This window comes from Danio rerio, chromosome 1, assembly GCF_049306965.1.
Source record: "Danio rerio strain Tuebingen ecotype United States chromosome 1, GRCz12tu, whole genome shotgun sequence".
NCBI classification, from domain to species: Eukaryota; Metazoa; Chordata; class Actinopteri; order Cypriniformes; family Danionidae; genus Danio; species Danio rerio.
This window is the reverse complement of record NC_133176.1, coordinates 48222690-48239592: the sequence shown is the minus strand read 5'-3', so window position 1 is coordinate 48239592 and position 16903 is coordinate 48222690. Positions and strand designations below refer to the sequence as shown.

The 16903-nt window shown below is 31.0% G+C and overlaps 1 protein-coding gene across 2 annotated transcripts; it reads right to left on the bottom strand.

The window, feature by feature from the left end:
• Window positions 1-2794: 2794 nt before the first annotated feature.
• On the bottom strand, window positions 2795-11071 carry cd5 (CD5 molecule). Of its 2 annotated transcripts, XM_017356437.4 has the most exons (6): window positions 10912-11071; window positions 8571-8963; window positions 7028-7144; window positions 5475-5525; window positions 5333-5395; window positions 2795-3015 (listed from the first exon to the last, which is right to left on the bottom strand). In XM_017356437.4, exons 1-6 carry the CDS (start codon window positions 10985-10987, stop codon window positions 2933-2935), a joined length of 783 nt encoding a protein of 260 aa, XP_017211926.1. In that variant the 5' UTR covers window positions 10988-11071; the 3' UTR covers window positions 2795-2932. The 2 variants fall into 2 exon arrangements, with proteins under 2 accessions (XP_017211926.1, XP_073809864.1); XM_073953763.1 differs by lacking the exon at window positions 2795-3015 and having other exon boundaries at window positions 5203-5395.
• Window positions 11072-16903: the final 5832 nt, after the last annotated feature.

Genomic DNA, 16903 nt, shown 5'->3' with positions numbered 1-16903 from the left:
TTGATTTGCTTTGAAAAAATCTCATTGAATGCTGCACGGTGGCGCAGTGGGTTCACCTCACAGCTGGTTCGAGCCTCAGCTGGGTCAGTTTGCTTTTCTGCGTGGAGTTTGCATGTTCTCACCATGTTGGCGTGGGTTTCCTCCAGGGACTCCGGTTTCCCCCTCAAGTCCAAAGACATGCCATTCATTGTCTGAATGGACGGTGATTTTACTTTTTAATGAGATAAAATGTACAAAAGTAGCAAACGCATTGTTTTAAACTTTCATTAATCTGTATATACGGCATGTAGAGCTCTGGGGTCAGGAAGATCTCAGAAGGTAACATAATCTTACAAAGAAATTGTATGGACAGTGTGTTGTGTGGAACAAAATCAATGCCAAAAGTATTGAAATAAAAAGCTTGTCGAATAGCACTAACCAAAATAACAACTGCATTTTAATGACTTGAATTGCCAGGGTTTGTAATTTTAGGTCCTGGGAATTTACCATAGCTGTTGATTTAAGCTGTGAATATTTAAATTCAAAACACATTTTCATATTTTAATTCAATATTTAATTTTCAACTTCCAGATTTCACTTCCAAAATATTCAGTTCTGTTTAAAAAATACGAAGTATAATATTCAAAAAGCAATTTTCAGTTGATTTTATTTCAGTTCAAAAAATCGATTTCATAAATTCAGTGGCTCAAATTCAGCTGTTAAAATTCAACATTACATCCAGGAGCTGCAGGAAAAGTAATAGAATGCAGACAGCAGATTCAATAGATTGCAGACTGCTTTTTAAAATATTATAAACCAGTGAGTTTTAAGCAGTTATTAGCTTTTTCCTCACCTATTTACTGGTTTTAAAAAATATATATATTTTTTTAACTGAAGTAAATTTCAATACTTTTGGCATTGATTTTATTCCATAGTTATGTTAATCGCAAAAAAAAAGAAGAGGAAAAACTGCAAGTTTTAAAAGAAATCAAGCCTCTGCCAGGTCATGAAAAGTAGAGCAAAAGTAACTCAAAAGAAATGTAACTCATTTCTAGGGCCAGATGGAATCTGCGGAAGCTTTTTGCTATTTCTGCAGAGAATTTTGGTAAAAGTCTGCAGATTTCTGTGGAAATATTTTGGGAGTATCAGAACTAAAACCTTAATATGTGAAATAAAAATAAAATAAAAAGTTAATGTTTAAAATGCAAATCCAATCAGATTCACTTTATTTGGTAAAAAAAGCACGTTTGTCATATAATATATCTGGTAAAAGACAGAAAATATTACTGTGTAAACTGCATTGTACATAAATCAGATGTTTTCATATTAATAATAATATTACTGAAATTAATTTAAAAACTGAATAAATATAAATTTACACACATTTACTCAAGTAAATAAACAGAATTAATAATGGGCTAAAAATCTATGAAATTCTGCGCGTGCAACTAGTTACTTACTTGGGGAGTAACTCAATATTGCAATGCATTACTTTCTTAAGTAACTTTTCATGACAAAATTTACATTTAGAGGATACAAGCATTCAGAATTTACAGTTTCTCACTTCCACCAATGATACTAATGACATCACTCAGATCTTCTGTCCAATCAAATGTCCAATCTTTGTAGAATCTCCTACCTTATTGTCTATATACTGAAAAAGACACAACAGCAAATGTTTTTGTTACTTACATTATTACATGAATCAGCTTTCAACTAAATTTCTTGAGTTTATACAAAGTAACTTTATTTTAGTCCGTTTGATTGATGTAAGTTGAAAAGTTCATTCGATTAAACTAAAAAAATAGATTTACACACTTTTAAATGTAATTAGTAAATTAAAGTGAGGAAACTAATTCACTTGAAAACAATGTAAAGTAAAACCTGTTGAAAATTGAAACTTGATTTTTTTTTTTTTTTTTTTGATTATGCAAATCTTACTCACTTTTTATAGTCAACCAATCACTTTATACAGTGCAGCATAGCTAGACGGCAAAGCTAAAATCAGTCACTTGTTCACGCAGTTATATTTTCTATATGGGGATTGAGACACCGCACTATATAGGGGATTAACGATTCACACACTGCATATATGTTTTCCAATGGTGTGAATGAATTTTTGTTTTGCAAAAATGCAGTGTAAAGAGCAGATCAAATGTGCAAGACACCACAGACCACAATATGTATTAGACCCATTTGAACTGCACACAAAAATTCTGTATTTTAAAGTGATACGAAGGAGGTTTTGAGGTGAAATTGGCAGAACTGTTTCATGGACTAAACAAAATGACACAGGGAGGGGCTGTTCAATATGCCCCGCCCCCTTTCCCCATATTCAGTTGCAGCTATATCCACACATTGAATACATTTTTTTTGCTTTAAGCCATTTTAGAAAACCTTAAAGTCAAACTGTTAAATAATCTGAACTGATTTATTGAATAAATAAATGTAAAAAATCACCCTGAAGGTATATTAAATGATGTTCATATTATTGTTACATATAATTAATTTGATTTTCAGTCTTATTCTGCTTCTTTACTCAACTCAAAAGACACAAAAGATCAAAACGTTTTTCTTTTTAGTTCATTTAATATGATTTATACTCCAACTTTAACAATAAAAAACATTTATATAAATATATATATATATATATATACTTTTAACAATTTACAGGTTTTGATCATAATCCCATTTTGTTTCTGAGTATTTCAAAAATAACATGAACAAACACACTGGTCAAAATCAAGCAACTACTAAAAATATTCTAGTAATAATGAAAATCAAGCCTGCTAGCAACACAAAGTAAGCGCTCTGATGGGTTAACTTGATCCTAAATGGACTTCTCAGATGTATTTCTCCGACATATTTACACTCTGCCGAATGACAGCTCAAATAAAGCAAAGTCTCGTATTGTAAGACCGCTGACTGTAGGTCAGTTTTTTTTTCACACTCCTCAGTTGTAGCTGTATGAATCATAGTCACTGTTTCTGTTGGACGAAGGCTCTCTGCTGGTGTTTACCGTCAGTCGCTCCAAACCTGACAACACACATGACATAACACAGCATGACAGTGGGAGACATTAGGAGAGACTGCACATTTTAAATCAATTTGGCTAATTTAATCATTTGAACATTTAATTTTCAATGCTTTAAAAAAATGTTTTATATTTATTTCATGCTAACAAGCAATGATCAATACATTTGATTTATTTATTTATTTATTTATTTGTTGTTTATAATTAGTTTATGTTAGTAAATGTATTAATAAAGATTAAATGAAGCCGTATTGCACAGTGTCACCCAAAATGTTCATAACAATCTAAATGTGCTCAAATTTAGCATTAAATAAACATGTGAAACATAGATAAATAAAATTATTATCGCCTAAATTGAATTAAGATACACACTTTAAGAAATGCTTGATTATTTTTTGTCTTATTTCTTGTCTAAATATTTGAAAATTCCCCAAATTAATGGCAAAAATAAGTGAGTTTATCGTTTTGACATAAGATTATTTTTCTTACCCCATTGGCAGATTAGTTTGCTTGTTTTAAGGACAAACTCACTTAAATTTGGCACATTCATTTTTAAATCTATGAATTTAATGATAAATGCTGTTGAAGTATTGTTTAGAATTAGGTCATGTCGGTAAATATATTAATAAACATTAAATGAAGCCATATTGCAAAGTTCACCCAGAATGAATGGGTGAAATATACTAATTAAAATAAACAAAGCCGTATCGCAAAGTGCCTAAATTGAATTAAGATACACACTTTAAGATACACGCTTTTCTTACTTAAATTTTTTAATTTAAGATTTCTTGCCCAAATATCTAAATTATATCTGGTTTGATTAAATCAAACAGATGAAAATCAAAAGAAGCCAGCTAACATATGACAATTTTATTTTTAGATTTTAATAGATAAAAATATATATGTCGCTCATTTTATAAGATTTTTTTTTTTAAAGCAACTGCATATACAATAAGATCAGCCAATAAATATTACAGTGTTCATGCCTCTTCATGGCTAGATTTCACTGTCTTTACTCAATGCAGAGAGTATAGGGCTTCGCGATATAAAAAAAAAAACTGATATTGTGTTATTTTATTTTTCTGCAGTAAATATTACAATATAAATACAGTTTCACAAAATATTTGACTATAGCTCTTTTTGACGGTTTTAACAACTCTTAGGTATAGAAATTGAATAATCACACACAAAAATTGCTTTTCTATCCAAATATCTAAAAAAAAATCTTAGATATAAGATTATTTTATAGATATAAGATAAAAATATTATTTTGTTGTAAAATTCAGATGAAATACAGAACAATTAATAGTTTTTCCTTTAAACAAGCAAAATGATCTGCCAGTGGATTGAGTGAAATAATCTTGTTTTCACTTTGAGATGTAGATATTTGGACTAGAAACAAAGACAAAAAACTTTTTTGTTGCATAAATGGTATAAATTCTGTATAAAGGTTTGTATGAAGGTATAAAACTGAATAATTCTGTATAAAGGTATAAAACCGTTTTATAATTTTCATGTACAGAAACTAAATATTCACAATGCAAAAAATGTTTTTCTGACTTTGCTTCGTCTCAGTTTTACTCCAAATATCTAAAATAAATCGTAGATCAAGTAAAAATATCGTTTTGTTTAAAAATTGAGAGGAAATAAGGCAAAATTAAGAGTTTTTCCTTAAAACAAGCAAAATGATCTGCCAGTACAGTTAAAAATCTTGTTTTTGCTTTGAAATGTAGATATGTGGACTAGAAACAAAGACAAAAATGTTTGTTTCATTAATCGTATGAATTCTGTATAAATACATTAATTTAATATAATTATAACTATAATCCAGACATTGCATATCTGTGACTATTGCAGATGCACACATTGCGGTTTCAGTGTTGAAACAATACAGTATATTGTGCAGCCCTACAGGACAGTACTTATTTTAAACAGCAAAAGAAAGTTTGCGCTGGCTCAAGCTGCTAGTAAATGTGGTCACGTCAAATTCATGGCATTATTCAATGCTTTAAATGTCATGAAGAGTTCAGAAACTCATGGTCAATTTTATGAATGATGATGACTTGGATACGTTCATGCACAGTTCATTCTATGTTAGATAATAGTTTGTTCTGACATACTCAATAGATCTCACAACCATACAAAAGAACACAAACACACACACACCATTTATAATGCTGAGTAGTTTGAATGAAAAGCCCAATACATCATCATAATACTCTAGTCATCATTATGTAATTGAGTACAAAGTAAATGCGAGTGAGGGATTAATAGAGTTCAGAACGCTCAATAGAGAGACAGAGAGAGGGATGGACTCACCAGGATAAGACTGTCTCTTGACTGTGTTGTTGTTTGGTCCACCTTGACCTCTGTGATACGACACTTGAAGAAGAAAGATAAAATGCTGAATCGCCTGTCAGACTCAGGAGTCACGAATGTGTTCATGTGTGAAATGACTCACCACTCTGACTCTGAGTCGGCCCGATCCAGCGACTCTGACGCTTCTGTGAAACTGCAGCATAAAAGAAAAGGCAAATTAGACAGTATTTAACATAACATTTCTATTAAAAACTGGGCTAAACAACAGAAAATGCAACTACTTTAAAGTATAATAAAAGAAATAAATATATGGAAGTATATATTAGCAAAAATATAAGAAATTTTATTTTTATTTTTTCAGTTTTGCAATTACAAATTACCATTAACACTATGAAAAGCTTGTTATTTTTAAAATCAGTTTACAAGTTAACTCGAACCAGAGGAATATGAAAAATGCTTCTAAAATAAGTATTGATATTAACTTTTTACTAACTTATGCATTATAAACATTTAAGCCTTCAAAATTCAGCAGACAAATAAACACTATAACAAATGTACAGTTAAAGTCAGAATTATTAGCCCCCCCCCCCCCTGTTTATTTTCCCCCCAATTTCTGCTTTAATGGAGAGAAGATTTTTTTTCAGCACATTTCTAAACATAATAGTTTTAATAACTCATTTCTAATAACAGATTTATTTTATCTTTGCCATGATGACAGTAAATAATATTTTACTAGATATTTTTCAAGACACTTCTATACAGCTTAAAGTGACATTTAAAGGCTTAACTTGGTAAATTAGGTTAACTAGGCAGGTTAGGGGTAATTTGGCAAGTTATTGTAGAACGATGGTTTATTCTGTAGATTATAAAGAAATAGCTTAAAGGGGCTGATAATTTTGTCCTTAAAATGTTTTTAAAAAATTAAAAGCTGCTTTTATTCTAGCCGAAATAAACCAAATAAGACTTTCTCCAGAAGAAAAAAATATTATCAGACATACTGTGAGCATTGCCTTGCTCTGTTAAACATCATTTGGGAAATAAAAAAAATAAAAATAAAAAAACTCAAAGGGGGGCAAATAATTCTGACTTTAACTGTATTTCTCATTAGTTAATTTAAATGAATCCATTGACTAACTGATAGGATAGCATAGTATTATGTATTGCCAATATTTTATATCATATACAAGCTATTTGAGTAAAAAATTTCTGAGTTGAAAATGAGTGTGACTATGTTCTGAGGAACCATGCAGAGCTGTCAAATCCTCATGCATGAGCGCTAGAACAAATCAAATCGTATTGTTTTTATTGGACCACTAAAATGATGTTAGATAAATCTTACAGGAAAATTATTTCAGTCTTTTGGGATTAAAATGTCACTTTTAATTCAGTGTGTCACCTGCCACATCTCTATAACTACGTGCTGAATGTACAACTCGCAAAGACTTTACACAAGACTAAGAAGCTCTGCACAGAGTTCACATGATCAGTCTCTGTAATTTGCTTCGATTTGCTTGTTTGGAGAGTTATAAAAGTGTATCATCTGAAACATTTCTTCTCGATTTTACTTTATATATCTTTAATGCCTATTTTAAATACAGTCTTTGTACAGAAAATTATAAGCGAACACAGAAATGTTACATTATTCCATGCATGTAGAAACATTAAAGAGATTAAAGAGCGACTTCACCAACTCACATCTTTTTCGGATGACTTTGATCGTGGGGCGACTGAACTGAATCAAAATGAAAACCAGGATGAAGATCAATATGCCAGTTACTGCTTTATAAGCGACCAACTCATTTCCAAGCGAATCTGAAAAAATGGGAAAGAAAATAATGTTATTTATAATGCACATTTTATATACTAAGGTTTACAGGTATTTTGTCTAATAAAGCTTGTAAGTACACTGTCAAAATATCTGATTATTAACAGTTTCTGTATTTTGTGTTTCACTTTCCGTTTATTTACAGTTGTAATTTGTATTATGGGATGTTGATCTCTGCTCTGTCGACAATTATTATAAAAAATTAAACTCTATAGATTAACAAAGTAACTTTTATTGACATTTTAGTCAGTAGTTGAACTAATACACATATTGAACATATTCATCACACTACGTTGCACTAATTCATCTTGACTTGTTGATACCCACTGTACACATACAGTTGTAATTATCTATCTGCGTACCTCTGATTACTGTTACCTTACAACCTGTACATATATTCATCTAGTCTCTGTTCATGGCTAATACAATCTGTGTATAATGTTCATAGTACATCCTTCTGTAAATATCACCATACACTGTAAAAAAATCCATAGTTTTACTGTTTATGTCCGGCAGCTTGGGTGGCGTAAAAAAAGAAGAAGAAAAAAATGTAAAATAATCGCTGTTAAACTACAGAATTATACCGTAAAATAACGGATATCAAATTACAGAAATGTCCTTGAATTTTAATTTCTGGTAAATTTCTGTAAATTAATATCCATTATTTCACTGTAAATTTCTGTAGTTTAACAGCGGTTATTTTACATTTTCCCCCAAGCTGCCGGAAATAAACTGTAAAATTACAGATTTTGTTTTACAGTGTAGTTTTTCTATTACTGTACTTTATAACTTATACCTGTATCCTGCACTTGCTGCTATTGAACTCCTGGTTAGACCTCAACTGCATTTCATTGCCTTGTACTTCTAAATGTGTAATGACAATAAAGTTGAATCTAATATAATATAATATAATATAATATAATATAATATAATATAATATAATATAATATAATATAATATAATATAATATAATATAATATAATATAATATAATATAATATAATATAAAATAATATAATATAATATAATATAATATAATAGTCTAATATAATACGATGTATAAGAAGTAATATAGGGAGAAATAAGTCTGTAAAATGAAAGAAAATGTACTGGTAGTTTATTACAAGATTTTTGTGCCATAATATACAACCCCTACCCAGACAATATATGACTTTAAACTATTAAAAGTTTTCATAAAAGTCACTTATTTAAAATTTTTAAGGTTTAAAGTTAATGAAAGAAGGATCAAGCTATCATAATGCAATTGAAAAGCAGAAATAAATCAGGGAAGAAAAACATAAATCACAAACCTACGCAAAACTGCTTATTTACAGACTTCTTTTTTTTACAGTAAATATAATATCAAGAGGAACATTCCAACACAGATTCCTATTAAATGAGTATGCAGACATACCTGTGCAGCTTATACTCAGGCCTGAGCACTGAGTGATGTTCAACGTCATATTGCTTGTGAGCTCAATCCCAGAATTGTATTCATTAAAGTTAGTAACAGAGTTCAAGTCTCCACACCGCATGTCCTTACACAGTCCACGCAACAAGCTGGTTCTTTTGTGACTTGAGCAGCACAAAGGCTTTTCACCGAGAGTAGCGGAATAGACATACACCCGACCCTCACACGGACTCTTTCCTTTTACTTTCAGCCAGGCCATTACTGTCTCAGTGATCCTTTCAACAGTTTTCGGACATGTAATCTGTGGGACCATTAGTGTTGTAGGTATTGTTTTGCTTACATTAGCTGAGTTGTTTTCAGAGTTGTTGGTTGTGTTTAGATCTGTAATTCCTAGTCCTGCAAGAGGAAAACACACATGGAGATAAGTTACTTTGAGGACATGACATTGTTCATCTCTCTATGAGATGTTTAGTTTAGATATAAATACAAATCAAGGAGTTGTAAAGGTTTTATGTATAGAATACAATGAAAGCTGCACAGAGATTGCGTCTATATTTGTTTGCAGTGAGCATGGTATTCTGTGCTCTTATTTTGTCGCAGTGCATTTGAGGTGAAGTGATGGTGTCATTTTAATACAGCATGGTGTTCTCGACACATCACTTAATATTATTGAATAATTTTTCATTCAAAGAACCCCATGTTAAATGTTCGACCTTTGCCTGAAGGCATTCAGAAAATTATTGTGTGTGTGCACACACCTTCATATTTATGTTACATGTTTATAACATATGCCTATATTTGCAAACTGCAGTAAGGATTAAACCATTGTGTGTGTGAATGCTCATGATCACTGTGCAAAAAGATCACCGCGCAATCTGCTGTTACAGTATCATATTATACAGTGTGTGCACATATATACCACGCAGCTGTGGAGAAAATAAAGATTTGATTTATAGTTGTGTTCGAAAAAAACATTTAAATTAATTTTGTAAATTACTAAAGACATTTCTTTCAAATTTTAAATAAAAAAATTGTTAGAAAATTTTAGATTTTTTTTTTTTGTTGCATAAATTAAAAAAAGACACCATGGTTGTAGATCTGTTTAAATTCATCAGTCTTTAGACAAGACTTTACCAATGTCTTAACTTCTGAGAAGTTAAACCATATTTGGTGGAATAACTGCGACATTTGTAAACATTTGATATTATGACGGCTTGTCTTGTTTTGGCAAAATTTGCTTTAAATGATTTCATTCAGATATGGAAGAGATGTTATCAGACCTTTAGTATAAAATAAATATGAACATTTTAGTTAAGCCTAAATCTAGTTTCTAACTAACAAAGTTTCTAGCAAATTTTCCCATACTCTCTGTGAAGTATCTCTTATTTGTATACAGTTGAAGTCAGAATTATTAGGCCCCCTGTTTACTTTTCCCCCAATTTCTGTTTAATGGAGAGAAGATTTTTTCAGCATATTTCTAAACATAATAGTTTAAATAACTCATCTCTAATAGCGGATTTATTTTATCTTTGTCATGATGACAGTAAATAATATTTGACTAGATATTTTTCAAGACACTACTATACAGCTTAAAGTGACAGCTTAAAATGTTTTTTTAAAAATTAAAAACTGCTTTTATTCTAGCCAAAATAAAAAAAAAAAAAAAGACTTTCTCCAAAAGAAAAAATATTATCAGACATACTGTGAAAATTTCCTTGCTCAGTTAAACATCATTTGTAAATATTTAAAAAAGAACAAATAGCATATCTGGCATATACTTAAATAACATAACCAGACATAAAGTACAACCATTTGGACGTGTAAATATCACATTATAACACGATCTGCTCATGTAAAAATCAAGATTTGTAGCACACAGTTTATCCGTAAGCAACATTTTAAAAATGTAAATACATCATTCATCATATTAAAGAAATGTGCAATAAAGATATTGCAAATTTGACAAAGACTGAATTAACCATATTAGATAATCATTTATTCACCTTGTTATAAGTGCATAAGTTTTTAAATACACGTGCCAACATAACTCTGCAAAAACTGGAGAGTTCGTAAGACTACGAATTTAAATAGTTGCTTTAAATAGTGATTATAACACAAAAAATTACAACATTTTGATCAAAACAATACACGGCAAGTGCATTTCTAATGTCATTTTGCAGGCAATAAAATGCTGATATACGTGTTTACATACAAATATAATCCTCAAATGAAAACAGATACCATCAGCAAGTGGCAGGTTTTCAGCGGCAGAGCAGATCATGCAAAATGTGTCTCTAAATTCATCGACAACAAGGAATAAGCAAAGAATGAATCATGTACTCACCAGCATCAATGAGCAGAAGCGCCGTAAGACTCATCAGCAGACGGTTTTCCATCTGGCAGAAGGTTGTGCCAAACATTTAACATCATTTGACTTAACAAAGAATCAACACACTCAAACTTAAACCAGGCCCAGAGGTCAAATCAGTGACCTTTGGTGCACAACAGTTTAGAAAAAGGCAATTATAAGGTTTGTCGTCTATTTCAGGGGTTCAGCACGTAAGCAGACTACATTCAATGATCTGGCCTGTATGATGACGTGACTTTAAAAAGAACAAATGCTTCACCAAATTAACAATTGTAGAGTTATTTAGCTGCCACAAACCTTAATCTATTAAAGTATTACTTATGTTTATTGTTACTTTATAAATATGACACTACGTCTCGTCTTTTCTCCTCCGCTTCAACAGCGTTTGAAGATTGTCTTTCCCAAAGAGAGTCAAACATCAAAACATCAATGCTACACCACGACTTCTAACCAGCTTTTTTTATACAAGATTTATCAGATCTTACCTTGCTTGTGACTGACAAGAACAAACGTGTGCAACAAATGACAAGAAAAAATTAAGTGAAAGGAAATAGGCAGAGGTGTGGAGCTACAATCTTCATTCCCCGCCCCCATTCTCTCTCTCCATATACAGCGTGTTTTTTAATGTCGAGCATTGTTTGATTGCACATTGCACTGCTTCCTCTCTTCAAAGAGAGCGGCACACACACAAAAAATGAAGAAAACTTGAAAAAAAAAATGGGTAAGTGGGAGGAGAACAAGTATTTAGTGATGTGATATTGTCTCATCTTGATATGAAAAGGGATTTTACCAAATTCAAAACATTATGGTACACTCAAATAAATGAGTTAAGTTCAAACTACCTATTTAAAATGAGCTGAAACAACACAATTCCTACTTTTTTGTGGGGCGGGAAAACTTAATTGTTTTATGTTCAATCCACACTGAAAAAAATTATTCAGAGATGATTTCTTGGATTTACTCAATTTGTTTACGTTAAGTGGTTGTAAAAAATGTATTTGTGTTGAGTTAAAACAAACAAATTAAGTTGAACATTATTAAACTTAATTTGTTTGTTTAAATTGAACACAATTAATTTGTTTGCAACAGTTCTGCATGCAACACTTAAATTTGTACACAATTAACTTATTCGATTTGTGTTGGGACAAAATGAAGGAATTGTGTGCAGCATCTTTACAGTGTGGTTGACATGAAAAATCTGCATATTCAAAACTGAAAATGTGTTTGCATACAGGAACTGAGCATCCTGTGGTGTACGGCCCTCGAAAAATTGCACGAAAGATGATTAATGGCGCTTGTAGGAATCATTTGCGATCATCGTGGCAAATCAGTAAAGCTATAAAACCACCGATATATCCACCCCAATCCTTTGATTTCAGGGTTACTCATATCTTCTTTTCATTCACAATCTTTCCCAGCCGTCTTTGTGCCCTCCCTCACTCTTTCAGTCTCTCTCAGGTGTCGCCGGGCTTGGTTTACCATATCGTACAGTGGGAGAGAGACCCGTAACGACTGGTTTTTGTATGTGAAGAAAAAAAATTCCCCAACACCCTCTTGAAACTCTCATCTATGATTCAATACGGGACCGAATTCAAGCAGCCGTCGAATGTGAGTCAGTGAGTTCAAGTATAATTTATCTTCCTGTAAATTTGGCAACAAAAGGTGTAATCCTCAGTTTAAAAAAATGATTTAATAAAACAATTTGGGATTGGGGTTGCTAAGCAGTGGCAGTTCTAGACTAGAGTAACTGGGGGGAAGGCAGGGGCCACTTGTACTTTTAGGGGGCACACTTTAACATACATCACAAACTACTTAAACAATTATTCAGAGATTTTTTTCATGCATCAATCTGCAGTCTTCATGAACAGGCTAATTTAATAAACTCAAAATAGTCTTACATGTTAGTTTATTTGACAAGTAACTTTGTATTGTAGTAGGATAACGCGTTTTTAACATTCAAGTACAGTTGAAGTCAGAATTATTAGCCCCCTTTTGAATTTTTTCCTTTTTTAAATATTTCCCAAATGATGTTTAACAGAGCAATGAAATCTTCACAGTATGTCTGATAATATTTTTTTCTTCTGGAGAAAGTCTTATTTGTTTTATTTCGGCTAGAATAAAAGAAGTTTTATATATTTTAAAAAACATTTTTGGGACAAAATTATTAGCCCCTTTAACCTAATTTTTGATAGTCTACAGAACAAACCATCGTTCTACAATAACTTGCCTTATTACCCTAACCTGCCTAGTTAACCTAATTAACCTAGTTAAACCTTTAAATGTCGCTTTAAGCTGTATAGAAGTGTCTTTAAAAGATCTAGTTACATATTATTTAATATCATCATGGCAAAGATAAAAAAAATCAGTTATTAGAAATGAGTTATTATAACTATTATGCTTAGAAATGTGCTGAAAAAATCTTCTCTCCATTAAACAGAAATTGGGGAAAAAATGAACAGGGGCATTAATAATTCAGGAGGGCTAATAATTATGACTTCAACTGTACATCAAGGCACACCTGTAAACTTTAACAGATGCAGGTGAAGTCAATTTTGTTTTGTCCTCCCATTAATTTAAAATAATGTTTCCAAGTGATTTTTAATAAATCAAGGAAATCGACACAGTATTTCCTATAAAACAAAAATAATTCTTCTGGAGTCATAATAAGTCTTATTTCTTATAGTTTGTCTTAAATAAACAATTTTTAAAAAAACAATTTTAAGGTCAGTGATATTAGCCTCCTTAAGAAATATTTACTGTATATTGTATTGATTGTCTACACAACAAATCAGTTGTACAAGAACTTGACTAATTATTTAAACTTTCCTAGTTGACATAACTTAGTTAAGTCTATAAATTACACTTTAATCTGAATCAAAGACTACAGAATACTTAAACGGACTTTGTCTGAATACAAAATAACTAGTAAAATATTATGCACTTACTGTCACCATGGCAAAGACAAAAAAAAAAGTAGTTATTAGAAATTAGTCCGTTAAACTATTATGTTTAAAACATGTAGAAGAAAATCATGTGTTTGAAGACTCGTGCTTTATGTCACGACTGAAAACAAAAATGAATGAAGGCAAAACTAAACGAGTTGAATATTACTTTTACATGAGCGAGACTGAAAACTACTGGATCAATGAGTTTCATCTGTTCTCCTGCACTTGCCGACTGTTGCATTTTCCTAATGTAAAACTATGCACACTCAATTTCTGATTAATAATAGTTTCTGCATAGCCGAGGACTTGTTAAAATCACTATTGAAAAGAGAAGTCTAATATAATCAGCAGTGGACGTTTTGATGGTGTTTCACAACATGAACATGACTGTAGTTGAATCTTTTTGATTACCTGTGTCAATTTGGGGCTTAACTTCTAAAAAAAAATGTGGTAAACTGATTCGAGCAGCACCGTCAGTGACAAAAGTCAACAGAAAGCAGATAGAGGGAGTGCGCGCAACACTGAGAGCGGCCTCAGTCATATCTCCGTCTGCCACCGATGGCTGATCTCGCTTCTCTGTGGCGTTTTAGTTGTGACACAAAAATAAGCATCCTAATTTAGGGGGGCCAGAGAGGGGGCCAAGCTTGTTGACATGCTTTTTGTTAAATTACAAAAATTAAATACAGTCTTTAAGGTTCAGTGATTAAGCTTTTTAACATTTTGTTGTCATTCTTGGAGCAGGTTAAATCTCTGACAGGCCTGTAGCCAGAGAGAGCTCTGGTGGTTCATGAAACCCACACTCCACTGACAAAGTCCAGAATTTGACCCCTATATGAGCCCATTTGTCCAATTTTTGACTACTTCACCATCATAAATTGTGAAAATAACCGAAAGAAGAAAGCTTTAAGATAATGTTTCATTATTCAAATGGACAAATTCTGACTGAGGAGGGTTGAATGCGGCGGCCAGTTTGTTATTTTCCTACAGGCTACAGTTTTTAATTTAAAACAAGTTTTAACAGATTCTTCATTGCTATTTTTAATGGATCATAATATATTTAATTTTTTTATATTTCTTTTTTTTTACATTTAAAATGCTAATCTCATAACAATATTTATAAATTGTTATTGTGCATTGTTATATACATATTGCTTTGATAAAATTGTAGAAAATATTTTTGGTACAATAAAGAGTGTGGCTACTCTAATCCAGCAAAGTTTATTGCTTAAAATATCACTAAAATGCAATAGTTAAAGCTCATGATTTATGAAAAAATTTAAAATGAATCCACTTTTTTTTAGAAAACAGAACCACCCCTTTCAACAGGCTGGCTACAGTCCTGTCTGAAACCTGAAGCAGTTACCGTAGAATGAACGGTTCCCCATATTGCACTTTTAGTCTGTACCTGCAGTTGAATACTATAGCATACAACTCCTTGACATGAAACCACAAGTTGGAAGAACACCACTCCTCGGCCTATTCAGTTTAATTGTCTCTCTTTTTTTAAATATATTTATTTTCTTTAATTATCATTATTTATTTTATTTAAAGCACCAAGCTGCCAACTTCAACTTTCAGTACTGACCTGTCTATATGCTTAATTTGTACAATGAATGCACATCATATATTGTTTATGCACATCATACACTGTTTGTCGCACAATATTATGTTATAATATTATAGTGTGGTTTATTTTTTAATTTTTAATAAATTTAGTACAAGATTTAAATTATATACACACACACACACGCAGTTGAAGTCAGAATTATTAGCCCCCCTGAGTTATTAGTCCTAGTCCTGCTTTTCCCCACTTTCTGTTAACTCTAGTTATATAGCAATTTCTATAACAATTCTAGTTATTTTTCAACACATTTCTAAACATAATAGTTTTAATAACTAATTTCTGATAACTGATTTATTTTATCTTTGCCTTGATGACAGTAAATAATATTTGATTTGATTTAATTTTAATTTAAAGTCTTTAAAACATTTAAAGGCTTAACCTAAAGGGTATTTCCTTGCTCTGTTAAACATACTTTGGGAAATATTTAAAAGAAATAAACAATTAAATGGGGGCTAATAATTCTGACTTCAGCTGTGTGTTTGTGTGTGTGTGTGTATATTTGAACTGATATTTTCTCTTATAATTTTGTTTGTTAACTGTCACAAAAATCTAATAAATCCGTCTTATTAAAAAAAGGGTTTATTTAAAATATAAATCTTTGTAACACAAATATTAAATATATTAATGCTGAATAAAAATATTTATTATCCTTACTGACCCCAGACTATTGAACAGGACCAGTGAATGAATTCATAAATGAAATTAATAATTTATACAAATATAGGTCAGACCAGTATCCTCAGCAGTAAATAAATGGAGAACTTTTAAACAAATATTACTGTAAGGAAAGTAATTAAAACATGATTGTAAATAGAGTTAAAAAAAAAATTTTAAATAAAAAACATATTGAGATTGGGATTGTTGGTGATTTTATCAGTATTAATGGTAAAACTGGGAAGCTATACATGAACGGAGGAAAACTAAGACCTGTTAAAAATATATTTAAGACCTACAACACAACATTTTAGTAGATTTAAGACTTTTTAAGGCTTAAATTTAGTTTTTAGGACATTTAAGACCCCGCAGTTTCCCTGTATATGATGGACTTGCTTTGTTTTTAAATAAGTGGATGTAACTGGATTTGCATAGTTAGCATTAAATAAGTTTAAAACTTATTATTTAGTATTTCATATAATATGTTTATATTCATACAAGTTTGGCGTTACGATACTTTCAAAATACAAAATTATGTGCAGAAATAGTTAAAATTGTCTGTAGATTCTGTCTGGTCCAAGTTATGATTAACAAAAGCGCATGTTGTCATGACTAATTGATCATATAATCAGCACTAAAGTACTAGCAATTTTTAAACAGCATTCATCTAATAATAATAATAATAATAGAGAATGTTATATTTTAAATGTATTAAATAAAGGAGATATTGCAATCAACACAGAAA